This window comes from Gymnoscopelus braueri (assembly GCF_963280865.1).
Source record: "Gymnoscopelus braueri genome assembly, chromosome: 19".
Taxonomy (NCBI): Eukaryota; Metazoa; Chordata; class Actinopteri; order Myctophiformes; family Myctophidae; genus Gymnoscopelus; species Gymnoscopelus braueri.
Genome location: NC_137621.1, coordinates 35,255,600 through 35,269,664, shown reverse-complemented (window position 1 = coordinate 35,269,664; position 14,065 = coordinate 35,255,600). Strand labels below are relative to the sequence as shown.

General features: G+C 41.2%; 1 protein-coding gene across 1 annotated transcript in view; it reads left to right on the top strand.

Annotated features, from left to right (window-relative positions):
* Positions 1–14,065, top strand: part of dnaaf9 (dynein axonemal assembly factor 9) — a 30,609-nt gene that overhangs the window by 5,712 nt on the left and 10,832 nt on the right. Inside the window, exons 11-30 of the mRNA XM_080413853.1 lie at positions 1,100–1,181; positions 1,507–1,543; positions 1,645–1,729; positions 3,279–3,355; positions 3,528–3,572; positions 3,672–3,717; positions 3,816–3,927; positions 4,186–4,256; positions 4,800–4,847; positions 4,940–5,030; positions 5,131–5,234; positions 5,376–5,519; positions 6,892–6,977; positions 8,085–8,186; positions 8,872–8,989; positions 9,411–9,499; positions 9,638–9,772; positions 10,016–10,141; positions 12,373–12,410; positions 13,715–13,850. Coding sequence (XP_080269979.1) covers positions 1,100–1,181; positions 1,507–1,543; positions 1,645–1,729; positions 3,279–3,355; positions 3,528–3,572; positions 3,672–3,717; positions 3,816–3,927; positions 4,186–4,256; positions 4,800–4,847; positions 4,940–5,030; positions 5,131–5,234; positions 5,376–5,519; positions 6,892–6,977; positions 8,085–8,186; positions 8,872–8,989; positions 9,411–9,499; positions 9,638–9,772; positions 10,016–10,141; positions 12,373–12,410; positions 13,715–13,850 — 1,772 coding nt within the window. The remainder of the gene's footprint in view (positions 1–1,099; positions 1,182–1,506; positions 1,544–1,644; positions 1,730–3,278; positions 3,356–3,527; positions 3,573–3,671; positions 3,718–3,815; positions 3,928–4,185; positions 4,257–4,799; positions 4,848–4,939; positions 5,031–5,130; positions 5,235–5,375; positions 5,520–6,891; positions 6,978–8,084; positions 8,187–8,871; positions 8,990–9,410; positions 9,500–9,637; positions 9,773–10,015; positions 10,142–12,372; positions 12,411–13,714; positions 13,851–14,065) is intronic.

The window sequence follows — 14,065 nt, the reverse complement described above, 5'->3', positions numbered from 1 at the left end:
TAGAAACAAAAAGAATTGGGCCAAAATACAATAGGGATGTTAGGATTAATGTGGATAAAGGGGGAAACAGGCTTTTAGCACCACCTGTTTGAGTAAATGGGAATAACTCGCAGAGAACACTTAACCAGACTGGTGGCTCAATCAGTTACTGTATTAATGCAACTAAGCCGATGACTGTTGGGAACGATGCCCATTTGGACACATGCCCGTTGTACCCGTTGTCAGAGTACTCAGTGCAGTACCCATTATGATGTCATATTGATGACATCAGAAATCACCATATGGGCATAAAAGGGACACAATTTAATAGACAGACAGATACAGAATCTCTAGTGTTGGGGGTAACTCGTTACAATAACGATTAAGAATTACTATTATAATTATCCAAGTTACTTGCCGGGTTACCGACCAGGGTCCCATCGTCCCGTTTTGAACCAATATGGGACGCAATTTGTTCCGTATTTTCATAAACATTCCCCCCTGTCCATCAACACAGAATTTAACAGTAATAAACACAAACACGCATCAAACGTAACAGGGTACAACGGGTACTCTGACAACTGCTACAACAGGTATTTTATACCCGGTGGGTTGGGCATGCATTCCCAACTTGCATGATCGTTCCCGACTTGCATCGTCCCTGAGTAGGCCAGTGCCTGAAGGGCAATCAGGAGAGACCCCGCAAAGACCATTTATCAGTTTCAATTTAATAGTATTCCAGTTCCAATTTAGTCTGCTCATATTTTGTTTCATTACTTCGAATTTCATCCTGCATCCTTTTTATCCTGCATCCTGTATGAGTTCTCTCTCCTGATTGGATAAAATTGGTATCCTGACCTGAAAATGTATTGATTGTTATGGGAATATAGAGCTATTAAACACTTAATCGAACAAATACATTGAATGTGTTAATGTCAATTTAATAAACACTTGCATTATAACTAAGCTTAGTTTTCACTCATGAACAACCTTTGCAACGGTCACCCGAGATCCATAAGATTCTTGTCACTTATCTCTGTTGCCCTTTAGTTTAGGTGTTAGTTTACATTATCTGTCTTGGTGACAGGTTTGAAAACCACTTACTCTCACTGTCCTACAGATTCTGCAGTGTGTCTCAGCCAGAGGACCTTTAGCCTGCTCTCGGACCTATTTCTTTGGGACCACTCATACCCCATACCTTGGTGAGTGTTCAACATGACTTTGCCAATCATCACATGCAAATATAGACATACACAAGCTATTTGTGAAGCTGACACCATGTCTCTAGTCTATACAGTACCAGTTGAGTTCATATTACATGGCTGTGTTCTAGCAGCCTGCATAACGGGCTGCTAGAATACAAAATAGATGTTTGGATTTGTTTCAACAACAATCTAACTATATGTGGTTTGGCTAGGAGTCTACTTGGGTCTTGTATCATTTCTCTCATGTCTTTTAATATTAGTATATGTTTTCTTAATGGTGCGGTTTGCTTACAGTGATTTTGTTTGTTTGTTCCTCTTCTAGGTAATCACGATATGCAGCAGAAGAAAACAGAGCTGCTGTGAGTGATAACATAATGGTCTTAAATCTCATAATTGACATATTCCAAAATAACCAGTGCCTGGTGTTAAATATTTATGAGCTCCCGTCTGTTTTTCACAGCCTTCTGTCGCAGATTTATTCAGCTGCTGTCCAAGCTGTCCTCGCTGGAATTAAGTGCTTCTCTTGCAACTCCAGCGCTACCAAGGTAAAAATGTCAGCAGTGCATATTTTAAAGATGCAGTGCCATGATCTTGTAACCTTTTTCTTTTTTTCATTTGTATAAGGACTTGACATTACTGCTCGTCTAGACCAGTGGTTCTCAAACTTTATGGCTGGCGACCCCCCCAAAAAAATATTTGGGCTAGTCTTGCGACACGCCTCCTTTATGACTCACTGATCTAACAACATACTCTGAACAGGTGCATGTGCTCTCTGAACAAACGTGTGTGTAAGCATATAGACTGCTATAATCATAATATATTTTATTAAATTGGGCTTTTGATTAGTGAAGTAATATTACAACTTATCTGAGAGGAAAATACACACCTCTTCCCGCAGCTCCAGTAGCCTGGCCTGTGGCCACCCACGTTGACCTCGCGGTTTCGCCTCTTTACATTGAAAAAACTACTGGTTTATCAATGTGAATTTGATGTTTGGTGTGGAAATACCTCTTAATTTTAACTGGCGTTAAGCTTTTGTGTGTCAGATCCTCAGAGCACAGTACCCAACGCCTGTGCCTTAATGTTCTTACCCACTTTGAGTTTCTCACTTGCGGTAGAGGTCACCGATACTTGTGGGTGTCAGGTGTGTGGTAGATGGATCTTATCCATCATCACACGGCTGTTGAGAGCCAATGTTCCATGTTGTAGCGACAGAGTAAACACTTTGACAGAGCAAGTACAATTTATGAGGGAAGGCAAAAGGGAAGAGAGAGTCTTTCTCGCTACGCGGAGCCAGTGTTATTGGTCTGTCTCGTGTGCCCAGAGACACACTGGCGTGCACGTGCACACACAAATGTCCTCGCTCGCTCTCTCTTCCTCTGATGAATGTTGCATACTTACTAAGTATTCTTGATTGGGCTTCTACTGAAATATTAACTGAGAAAACAGATTTTTTTTTATTTTCATTTATTTATTTTGTAATTCAGATGTTTATTTTTTTTTGCACATTCAGAAATGCATCTGGCGACCTCTCCCAGTTATTTGGCGGCACCTCGGGTGTCGCAGCCCCCAGCTGGAGAACCATTGCTATAGACCAGGGGTTCCCAAAGTTGGGGTTGCGACCCCACTTGGGGTCGCGGGACACTGACGGTGGGGTGGCGGAATTATTTTGGGTCAACAAAAAAAAAATCTAAAATCTAAAACAATCTAAAAATGATTACAAATAGTACATTTTACTATTTTAATAAGTTACAAATGTGCACCGAACGTGCAAGTTTATGTGCATAAATTACCTCCACGGTTAGGTGGGGTCGCGAGTCAATGGCCGCATTATTTTGGGGTCGCGGGCTGAAAAGTTTGGGAACCCATGCTATAGACCACCCGATGTGGTTAAGATGTGTGATGTGATGTCTTGCCTGTGTAAATTATTTTCAGTTTCACATTGTAAGCTGCAAGCCACTCTGGCAAATGGGCAAATAGGAAGAAAATGGACACCTGCTATATCAGGACGATGTACCTCCCATCACATTGATTTTACTGTGATGTGCTTTCTTATATTCACTAAATGGTCATTCTTTTCTTTCTTTTTTTTAGGCAAAGGATGTCGCAGAACACACTTTTCTAGTAGCCTTGGACACTGTAAACTTAATTCAGTACCGCTCTGCTCTCAGGTAGTACATTTACCCAGTTGGTTCACAGTTAGATTTGATTATAATATATAAAAGTCATTGAGATTCTTAGGCTAGTTTGCTTGTACTGTATTCTTCAGGAAATGCATTACATGAAAGGAGTTTCTGAGTTCCAGTGTTCATTGCTTCTGTGAATTTCATATTTTTCTCCTAGATCTAAAATGGAATTCAACATCCAAGCTGTGAATAACATAGGAAGGTAGGCCGCCCTCACTTGTCCTGATATTTACTGAATCTACAGTTTATATAAATCATGTGTACCATTTGCCTTGCTGCTGATACTGCTGTTTTCTTTCAGATTCATTCCTCTTAGTGACAAGGAAAGCCGCAATGTAGTGAAGACTGTGAGTACAATTTTCATATTTCTTTTAAATTAACCTAACCTAACTAACCTTGATTCACCAAACCATTCTTGAGGAAATTGTGTTTTTGTCCCTCCAAGGCCTCCATGACAGTGCATGACATCCCCGATCTGCAGTGGGGCAGGGGGGACCTGGGGTCTGTAGTTTTCTCTGAGTCCTTCCTGGAGTCCACCATCAACATTCAGCAGAAAGGTAAGACAATAACTGCACCAGATCAAATTCAAATATCTCTTTATTGATTCCCTGAAGGTGAAATTTAATTGACCTAATCAGAAGTTAGTCACGGTTAACAAAATATATGGAAGTCATCAGAAACCACAGAGGAGTGATATAAAAATAGCCTACTTCTTATTCCAGGGATCACATTTCTAGCTCATTTCAATACTCGTCATTGTCATTGTTTAGCTGCGTCATCTATTCTTGCCAAATAAGTCTGTGGTTCTCCTGCAGATGGCAGTGTGTCCTCAGATAGCTGCTTCTCCATCCTGACCACAACCGTGCCACGCTATGCTTGCTGGCTGGTATGTATGCTACTGAAAACAGCCCTGTATGTGTTCATGATTTATTCTGTTACCCTGAAGAAGGCAGTTACCTGCCGAAAAGTTGTTTTTACTCTGCGTCTTAAAATAAAATATTGGCACTTTGGCGACCAATGTGTGCGGCCTTCTTGTTTCTTGAAGACCACTATTTAGTTTATTCTGTGAGGAGACCATCATTTAGGTACACTGGAAATACATGTTCTTATACTGTGTTCTTTGTCTGAATAATCCCGTAAGGGATGGGCTGTGTTGAGGCAGCCAGACACGAAAATAAAATTCATACTCTGTAATGACTTGGACATCATTATTCTGTGTTGGGGAATGGCAACTTTCACATTTATATAATACGTTCAAATATATATATACAAAATATGTACAACATGCATTATAATAATGTTGAATGGTGAAGTCACATTTTCTCAACAAAAAAAAACACTTATTCATCCCTGTGACCTCACTACCTATCTATGACATCTCACTATTTTGTTTAAGCACAAACCTTTTATTCCTTGCTGTTCTTTTTAGATGGAATCTGACGTGAAGCAGTCAGAACAAGCCCAGCTTCTTATGAAGGTATGTTTTAAAAAAGCAACACAGCAACTTCAGTGCATGGTTGGTTCTACAAGTAGAGGCAAGGTGCTCATGGCTTTAATGTTTATAAGCAGAAAGAGGAAGCCACCTGTTTGGGAAGCGTGCTGTCTACACCAGACGTTGCTTATGTCTTCTCCAACAGCCAGCTCTCCACTCCAGAGGAAGGTAACACAACACTATCCCTTTATCCTTATTTTCTGCAAGGCAAGTTGTATTTCTTTTTCATTTGCATAATTTGTTCCTTTGCCAACTATTGCTTTTCCAGGGAAGATCAGCTTCTTCTCTGAGGGACTTCTGTTTGTCCATCCTCAGTACGGAAGCATCACTTTATCCAAGGATCACATCAGAAATATCAAGTTCTATGATGAGGTTTGTTTAATAATTAGTTTTTAATCACTTTATGAGCCTTTGTTTAGGAAACTATTGACCTCCATGTAAACAACAATGATGACAGCGTCCTTTCACTGCCATTGTACTTGTTCATGACCTATATATGTTGATACCATCTAGGACTCCAGTGCTGTGACCTCTCTGTTTGTGGAGTATGACAGCAGCCTGCTCTCTCACCTCCCATTCCCTCTGCACTGCCCCGACCAGTGTGTGGTCTTTGCTCTTCAACCCAAATCCAAGAGCCACAAGGCTTTCTACTCTAAGGTAAGGCTTCTTACCGTAATCTCTAGGATTAAGTTACACAGTAAAATCCAAAAGTATGCCATTAAAGGGACACTTTACTTAACTTTGAACCTAAATCTAAATTTTCTGATGTGAGATCATATACAGTTTAGTATATAGTGCGGTAGAAAAATACATTATGTATTCGTTGCATTCCTCCGAAATGTCAAATGCGACATTTTGCATCAATGGCGTCACTAGATGTTCGGGCAGCTACACGGCCCTCACACTTACGTCACACCGCCAATCCAACTGATATGCCCATATATGGAGATCTCTGTATCTGTCAGTCCTTGTCCCCTTTACGCCCATATATGAAGATCTCTGTATCTGTCAGTCCTTGTCGCTTTTATGCCCACATATGGAGATTCCTGATGTCATCAGTATATGCCCATACATGGGCATGCCCCCTTTTTTGCCCATATATGGAGCTAAGTGATTAGTTTGTGCTTGATGCCATGATGACATATTAAGGTTAGACAACACACTCCATATTTGGGCGTAGCTGCATTGGGAACTCCTTGTATGGTTATGGTTGAGTCATGGTGACATGAGTGTGACATCAGAGGTACGCCCGGTCTAAATGTACTAGACCAAGAATGATGCAAGCCGAGAATAATGCAAGTTGGAAATGCATGCCCCACTCGGTTACGCAATACTCGCAATACTCGTACCCTTCTGTCTGTCTGTGTTTATGCCCATATGTAGAGATCTCTGTCTGTCTCCCTTTTATGCTCATATATGGAGTTCTGTTTCAGTCATGCCCAAATATGGAGTAGGCCAGTCTATGACGTCATATTGATGACATCAGCAGCATGCTGCATATATGGGGATTTACGGTTCTATCTATACTTTTCTCGCCAATACGCACGCAAGTTTGAAGTCGGTCGGTCCCATACTTGGGCAGGCCCATATATGGGATTTAGGTTCAAAATCAGTAAGTGCTCTTTTAACTCTGAGGTCCATTTGGTTACATTTTTACACTCTGGTCTACGTTACAAATGGATACATATATATTGAGGATGTCACCGTGTAGGTTGATGTTTTTAGCTATGTAGAGGCAATGGTGCTGCCCTTCAAGAGAATGTTAATTCATTTAATGAGTCTATCCCATTTCAAGCAGTGCTTGTAGAAATCAAGTATTACTCTGAAAACCTTGTAAGTCATAGGCCCCTAATAGTCCAGAACCTTCCATTTAAAGGGATAAAGAATGGTTACTGGTCTAATATGGTGATTTGCTATATGCACAATTTGATAATGCGCAGATGTAAATATTTCAAATGAAGAAATCAAAAACAAATTGATGTTTACACTTCCGCTCCAGTTGTGTGAATAAACTAATTCCTGCTTCCAGGTGTTGTCAGTGTGGCAAAGCTGTGAATCTGGACTAAGTCTGCAGCTTGTGGAACAAGAACAATTGACTTGGGACCAGAGAAGCATGTAAGAGTCTTCAACTTAACTGTCACTAACACTGCTGCATGCCCATGGAGGAGTGCTCTGCCTCCTGTCTGAGCTACGTATAGTGCTGTTTTCTGCAGAAATGTATTCCCATTATTTGTAAATTATGAATCCTTCTTGCATTTAGCAGGAGTTTTCAAAGTCTGATACAGTGGGTGGGCCTCCCTTCAAAACTATTTAATATGTGAAGAGAAAATGCATTTTATATGTATATAAATAGGCTACATGCCAAAAGAAATGCTAAATGACAAAACGCAGCATAATCATTATAACTACTAAAATGCAGGAAATCCATTACTGTAAGTAAACATCAGTCTTTAAATATTGATAATAATGATCACATTGAAATGCAGATAACAATTAATACTAATTGTGAGTCATATTTCATCTTCCTCCATGCTTGAAAGGCCTATTTGCGTCAGCCAATTTTGTGTGTGAGAGAGAGAGAGAGAGAGAGAGAGCATGTGAACAAGAGAGAGCAAGCGAGTGACGTCAGGTCTACCAAGGTCTCTTCCTCATGAACAGCTAAAATACATCACTTTAAACTGATAATTAAAGTAGCATTTTGCTACGCCACTGGTGCTACTGCCAAGTTTAAGCTTACATGTATGCACGAATGTGCACAAGAGTGTGCAGTAGGAGAGCAGAATAAAAAAAACGGAAATAAGTGCTTCTCATTTAATTTTCCCCAGCCAGCTGTCACTTTCACCCTCACATCTCTCCACACCTCCCCTGCAAGGCTTTGGCACCTCAACAGGGAGGCACACCTCACACATTGAAAACCCCTGTTTTAGAACATTTACAGTATACAGTATATTAGAGCCTGACCTATATATCGGTCTGGCCGATATATTGACCATTATTCAACTTTTTCAGTATCGGAAATTAGTCTTACGTTTTTCAAATTGTTGCACTTTTTGAACATCGGTAATTGGTTTGCTAGGACTTTCCAAAATCGGGATTGGCATTGGACCCAAAAATATGGCGTCGGTCGGGCTGTAGTGTGTATGGATGGATTTCAGTTCAATATGTGAAGAGTAAATGCTCGAGGTGAACAACATTTTAATAAAGTATTTACTGTTTCTTCAGGCACTCACGACTACAGAAGCTGCATGACAGTCAGGAGCCTCCGGTGGCCAAACGCAGAGGCAGCCTAAAGACTTCCTATTCCCAGCTACCAGAGCAAGACATGTTAGTACACGCTGTCTTACCACATCTTAGGTAGTAGGTGCAGATGCACTGATACAGGTGACCCACCTATTCTACAAAGTAATTCCGTTTCCTTTCTATTTAGCGTCCTTCTGCTTGTAAATTGCTCTCATGAATAGCAAAACACTTGAAATTCATCATATGACTTTATTCCACATAAAAAAAAGAAAACGTGTGAAGGAAGTCCCACAGACGGCCCCTTACTTTAGGTGAAAACTATTGATTGGATGTGTTGCTGCCTCCAGTGTTACTCGGATGTGCATAGACTTGCTGTTTGAAGTGTTTATCTGGCAATTACAGGCAATAAAATCAGAAATAGGAGGCCATTACAATATCACTGTTCATATATCAAGATATACAATTTGGTACTGGAAGTCCTTTTTTACCTTTTAAAAGTGTTTATCAGGCAATTACCTTCAATAGTGGTAAAGTAGTGAAAATAGCCGACACGTTGTGAGCTTGTTGATCTGATCTGCTATTTTCTCACTACTTTTGTGTGGCACTCATATATGAAGTAGGGCATTAATTTATGAAAACAAAAAACATCAAAAAGTTCAAACATTGATATATGAGGTTTCTGCCCGACAGTGATGATTTGTACCGTCTTAAAGTAAAACTGCTTGTCAGCTGGTTTCTCAGTCATGTGTACTACTTTCCACTCTACCAGGTTCCTTCAGCACTTTTCCCTGAGCAGTGTGGGTCAGGAGCCCATTCTTAATGACCATCTGGGGGTGCTGTTCTCCTCCACAGAGATGAAAAGCCCTCTGACAGCTCAGGGAGACAAGGTGAGCTCACTGGGTGAAGGGCACAGAAACATCTCTACTGGAAATAGCAGGAAATGCATTTATTTATTTAGTTTTATTTTGCCAGTTTTGTATTTTCTCACTTTCTAGTCCTTTTCTTGTTTGTGACAAATTTGATTATGTTGAATATGACTTACTTAATCCTCTTTGTGCCCTGTGGGACAAAAGGCTACAATGAGTTGTTTCCACTGCATTTCTAATTTAGCTTTGTCTGGGTATATGTGGAAGTAGCGTAGGCAGTGCACCTCCCTTGGTATGCTTTCATTGGAAGAAAAGCCAACAGGCAGACCATGTGGAGGAGACGCAGGATGAAACGAATGGCAGACTTCCATCCTAGTCATGCAGGGATACATATTGGTTCTCTTCACTACATCATTGACGGACAATTGAACTTTCTGAACAGGTTGTCATCACCGTCCTCTCTGGGCTGCCAGGAAACCACAAGAGCAGGCTCTGCAACTATCTGGTTCAGTTGAACAAGGAAGGTGGAAGGTAAGAGACAAGTCATTTAAAAAACACATTATGAGCTTGTAGATCAGCAAGCTTTGCTATTTTTTGAAAACTTTTGACTATAATGACATGCCCAAAATAGGGACTATCATTATTCTCATTATTAATTGCATGCCATAGGTGGGTGGTGTACCAGCCTGGTCCAGACAGCTGCGATGGCTTCTCTGCCTCTCACCTGCAGCACTATCTGTCCAACTTCCTGGAGAGCCAGCGAGGTCCAGGAGGAAAGCCCCGACTGATGCTGCTCACTCCTGGGTAAGGAAGGGTCCATTCAACAGAAGCTATTCATCACAGGAAAAAAGAACAGTTGGAGCCAGCTCCAAATCTCTAGTTGCACATGTAATTCCTTTATTTTTAGGATCATCTTCTCTACCAAGTACTGCACAACCCTGATGCCCAAACACCGCCTGTGAGGCTGTCACATAAATGAAAAGAACAGTTTTTCTGATGTGTTTATTTACTGATTCCCTTCTCTGTCTCTCACATGTTTGTCTACAGATATACAGATATTCTGGACGTGGTCCAGGCAGTGTTGTTCCATCCAGACCCTGTTGTCCAGGCTTGTTTCACCATTGGAGCTGTCACGGCCTGTGTGGACCCTCTCTCCTCCTGTGTGGAGCACAGGTAATATTTCTCTCAATGTCCTTCTTTTCTGGATGCTGAATAATGAATTAATCCCTGGGTTCCTGTTTGTTATTTAAATATAAAGCTCATCCAGGAGCAAAAGCACTGCAGTAGCATCCAGTAAGTAAGTAATACTTGTGATTTGGATGGATGGAACAGAATTGTACGAAATAGCAAGTCTATTTTAAATACCATATATGTAGGGCTTATCGCATCAGGACAGTTAAGCTATTACCAGGTGAATATCAGTCAGTGAATGTATAACAAAATTCCATTTCTAATGCTTTTTACTGTGACTCCAACATTTCACACAAATATGCAAACATTCGCTGAAAATAGCAGATCTACAAGCCCATAATGCATCTCAAGAGATTTGGTGTAGAGGGAAAAAAGGAGGGAACCAAGTATAGACCTCGGGGGGACGCCCTAAGTATATAGGGTTTAATAAAAAAAAGTATTTTCATATACCATTTGAGCAGCAGTATATTCTGCAGGATGAGGGAGCGCCAGATGTCCTCAGGGTGTGATGATATTGGTAGATCATTGAAACGCTGGAGACTTCCAGTCCAAGGTTACATGACACTTCAGCTATTAAAATCCAAGGCTGGTTCCCTTTTCATACAGAGAGGATCAGTCCCCACATTTAATCTCACTCTCCTTTTGTTACAGGCTTAAGATGGAGGCTCACAGAACCTCTCAGTGGGGCAGATTGACTGGGCTGGTCTAAACAATAAGGGCATACCACTCTAGTCAGTGAGCCTGGTTTTCCACTGCGCAGGCGAGCAGAGCTAGCCAGTGCTTGCTGGTTCTTTATATACAGAGTGTTGAGACAAAATGCAATGTTATGTAATGATTTCTCATGAAAGCTAATTATGGATTACTACTGAAGTTAAGGACTAATTTATGCCTCGCCGCTTCGTCTTGTATTGCGTTTTTTCTAGACGGTGGATACAAAAGAAAGGGGCTGACATGCGACAGGGTCATGAGCAAGATGGAAATGATGTATGTTGGCCTATGCCTGTAGTACACATGCTACCTGGTTAAGCCACCACGGCGCGCCCCCAATACAGATATTTTTATTACAGAGATGGAATAATCTGTTTTTGACTGTCTATTTCAAGTAGTGCTATTTTTCCAAATTGGATATCAAGGGGTTTTGCATTGAAATCCTTTACATGCATCCGTCGCTCCCTCCATCCCTGCCTGCCTGGCCCAGCTGTGGAGAGGCAGCTAGCAGTCTTAGTTAGTAATGTGGTTAGTGCTGACTTTTCCATTCCAGGCAACTTCTGACAAGCCTCCTGTCCCTGTCTGTTCGCCCACTGATTATGTTGGGTGGGGAGAGGGACAGGGATGTCTGCGGACCCCTACCACGGTGCTAATTGGGTGTGTTTAGCCCGGCTCAGGGCTGACCCTCCTCTCAACCCTAACTTCTAATCCACCCCACTCTCTCCTCATCGGAGCTCATCAGTCAGTCCTGATCCGCTGCTTTATGATGGACGGAGACAGTTCATTACATCAGGGCAGGAAAGATGAATACCTTTCCAATTGGTGATCTCCCCAAATGCACCGGGTTGAGGGGGTCTGGGATTTGCGTGTGTTTGTACTGTGTGTGTGTGTGTGTGTGTGTTTGCGTGCTCGCACATTTGTGGGCGTCACATGCTGCTGTGCGAGTACAAGTGCGTGGTGCACACATTCTCAGCTGTGTAACCAGGGCATGGAAATGAACTTATGTACATACACACATATACAGTATGTGTGTGTGTGTCACTGATGTGTGCAGGCTGAGGTCCTTCATGCTAGCAGGTATTGGTTTCGGCTGGTCAGTCAGTGGCGGTTCAGAAAAAGTGGGGAATATAACATGGATCGATTAGGAGACGCAGAATAAATTGCATTAAGCTGAAATGAAATTACAGAAAAGCTTTTAGCTTGGTCAGTTGCCAGTCGCTGTTACAGTGTCTTTCTATGAGCAATGGCGCCTCCAGAGAGATAATACGTTTACCTGGCCAAGAACCATAACATAGAATTAGGCTGTTGATCACTGCACAACTTTGGCTGGGCACCTCCTGAGTGAGTCATAAACAGAGTTATTGTTAGTGTTGATACAACGGCTCGCCACACAAGATCAGATATCAAATAAAAAAGAGCTCCTAAGCCAAGTAGTATTGAAACATGGGCTTGGTGTATGTGTCACCCATGTACTATATGAGTAACACATTCTCCTCTCTTTCCAGGTTTGCCTTTCCCAAGCTGTTAGAGCAATGTAGCCACGGTAAGTTTTATTACAAAGCTTTACTGTGCAATCCCCACGCTGATATACAGCAACAGTTATTGTTTCCTCTGTTATTTTATGTAACAGCAGTGCTTGGAGGTGATTTAAAACACATTTGTCTCTGTTTTGGCCCAGTTGTTACACTATCGCAGGTCGCTGTGTTATAAAATTATTTCCTCTGGACAATTTAACGCAAATTGAAACATCAACTCAACGAGCATCTGGGCGACACTTCTTTGTGTGTGAAAAAGGAGTGAGTTTGGGTAAATTTATTTTAATGCGCCATTCTAGCAGTGGTGGTAATGTTTCTCACTTCTGTAGAGCACCACTGCTGAATGGATTGAATCAAACCACCATATTGTATTATTCAATTTATTTAATTGTGATCTACAGTATAGGTCCAATCCACATAAAAAAAACGATCATACAAAGATTTCTAAGGCTTTATGGATGACCGGGGAGGGGGGGGGTCAAAACAAATGCTGATCTGCGATAAACAGTGGGAGCTGACAACAGTGTGCAGACTCTATTTTTATTTTTATGGATGACGTGCCCTCTAAATACGGAGAGGACTGCAGTATTAAAAGACCATACCACTGTCAATACATGTTATTGTCTCATACTATTCACAGCTTTGGGCCATATATCGTACATAAATATAGACCAGTGATAATTAATTATTAATTAATTAATGGCATTTCTTTTTGGGCTTATGCTTTTACATTTTTTCAATAGTCATTAAAACGTACTGAATAATTGAGTCAACATTGGCTAAATATCATTGCACAATTAATAACTTGACTAAACAAAAACAAAATTTTACACTCACGCTAAAATTACGCTAGCACCAGAAGTGTACCAGACATGTATTTATTTTATATATTTTAAATGTATTACATACCGTTTATGAAAACGTTGCTTTGCAAAATAACCTCGGCGCTAGGACCCTGCAGCATTCCTTTCTAACAGACAACAGAGCTACCAGATGTGTCGCCAAAAAGAAAAGTTGTTACACAGAATTACATTAGAAGTACAGAGTGCAGTATGTAAGCAATGTCACTTGCTGAACGTATACGTACAGTACATAATATGTATCTGTCCTGAATTGTGTTCTAAAGTATAAATGGGCCTTTATTGTGTCACTGTGTGTCACCAAAGCGTGCGTGTGTGTGTGTGTGTGTGTGTGTGTGTGTGTGTGTGTGTGTGTGTGTGTGTGTGTGTGTGTGTGTGTGTCCACATAGAGATATGTACAGTCAGTGTGTACATAAATTCCTATTCTTTCTTTTCTACTGTCTCTGTGTCAGGTATTGTGAGTGCAGTGGTGTGGACGGGGCTGACAGACACCCAGAAACACCCTCTCATGCAACACCTTCAGCAGCTGATTCGCTCCTCCAATCCCAGTGCTGCCTTCATCCTGGCAGAGAAAGGAGCTGTCACCAGGTACACAGTCATTATAGGAAGTTTCTCCATCAGCGTCCCAGAAAGTCCAATCAAAACTTGATCGCTTTTCTTTTTTTTACTTTGCTGTAAAGCATTTGTCCCTTAACTCATTGACTGCCAGAGTTAGACATCATCTATAGATGCCCTCTCCAGCGATTCCGAGCGTTTTCACTAACCTTTGAAAAATCATAGAATATTTTTCTTCACAAAGATCC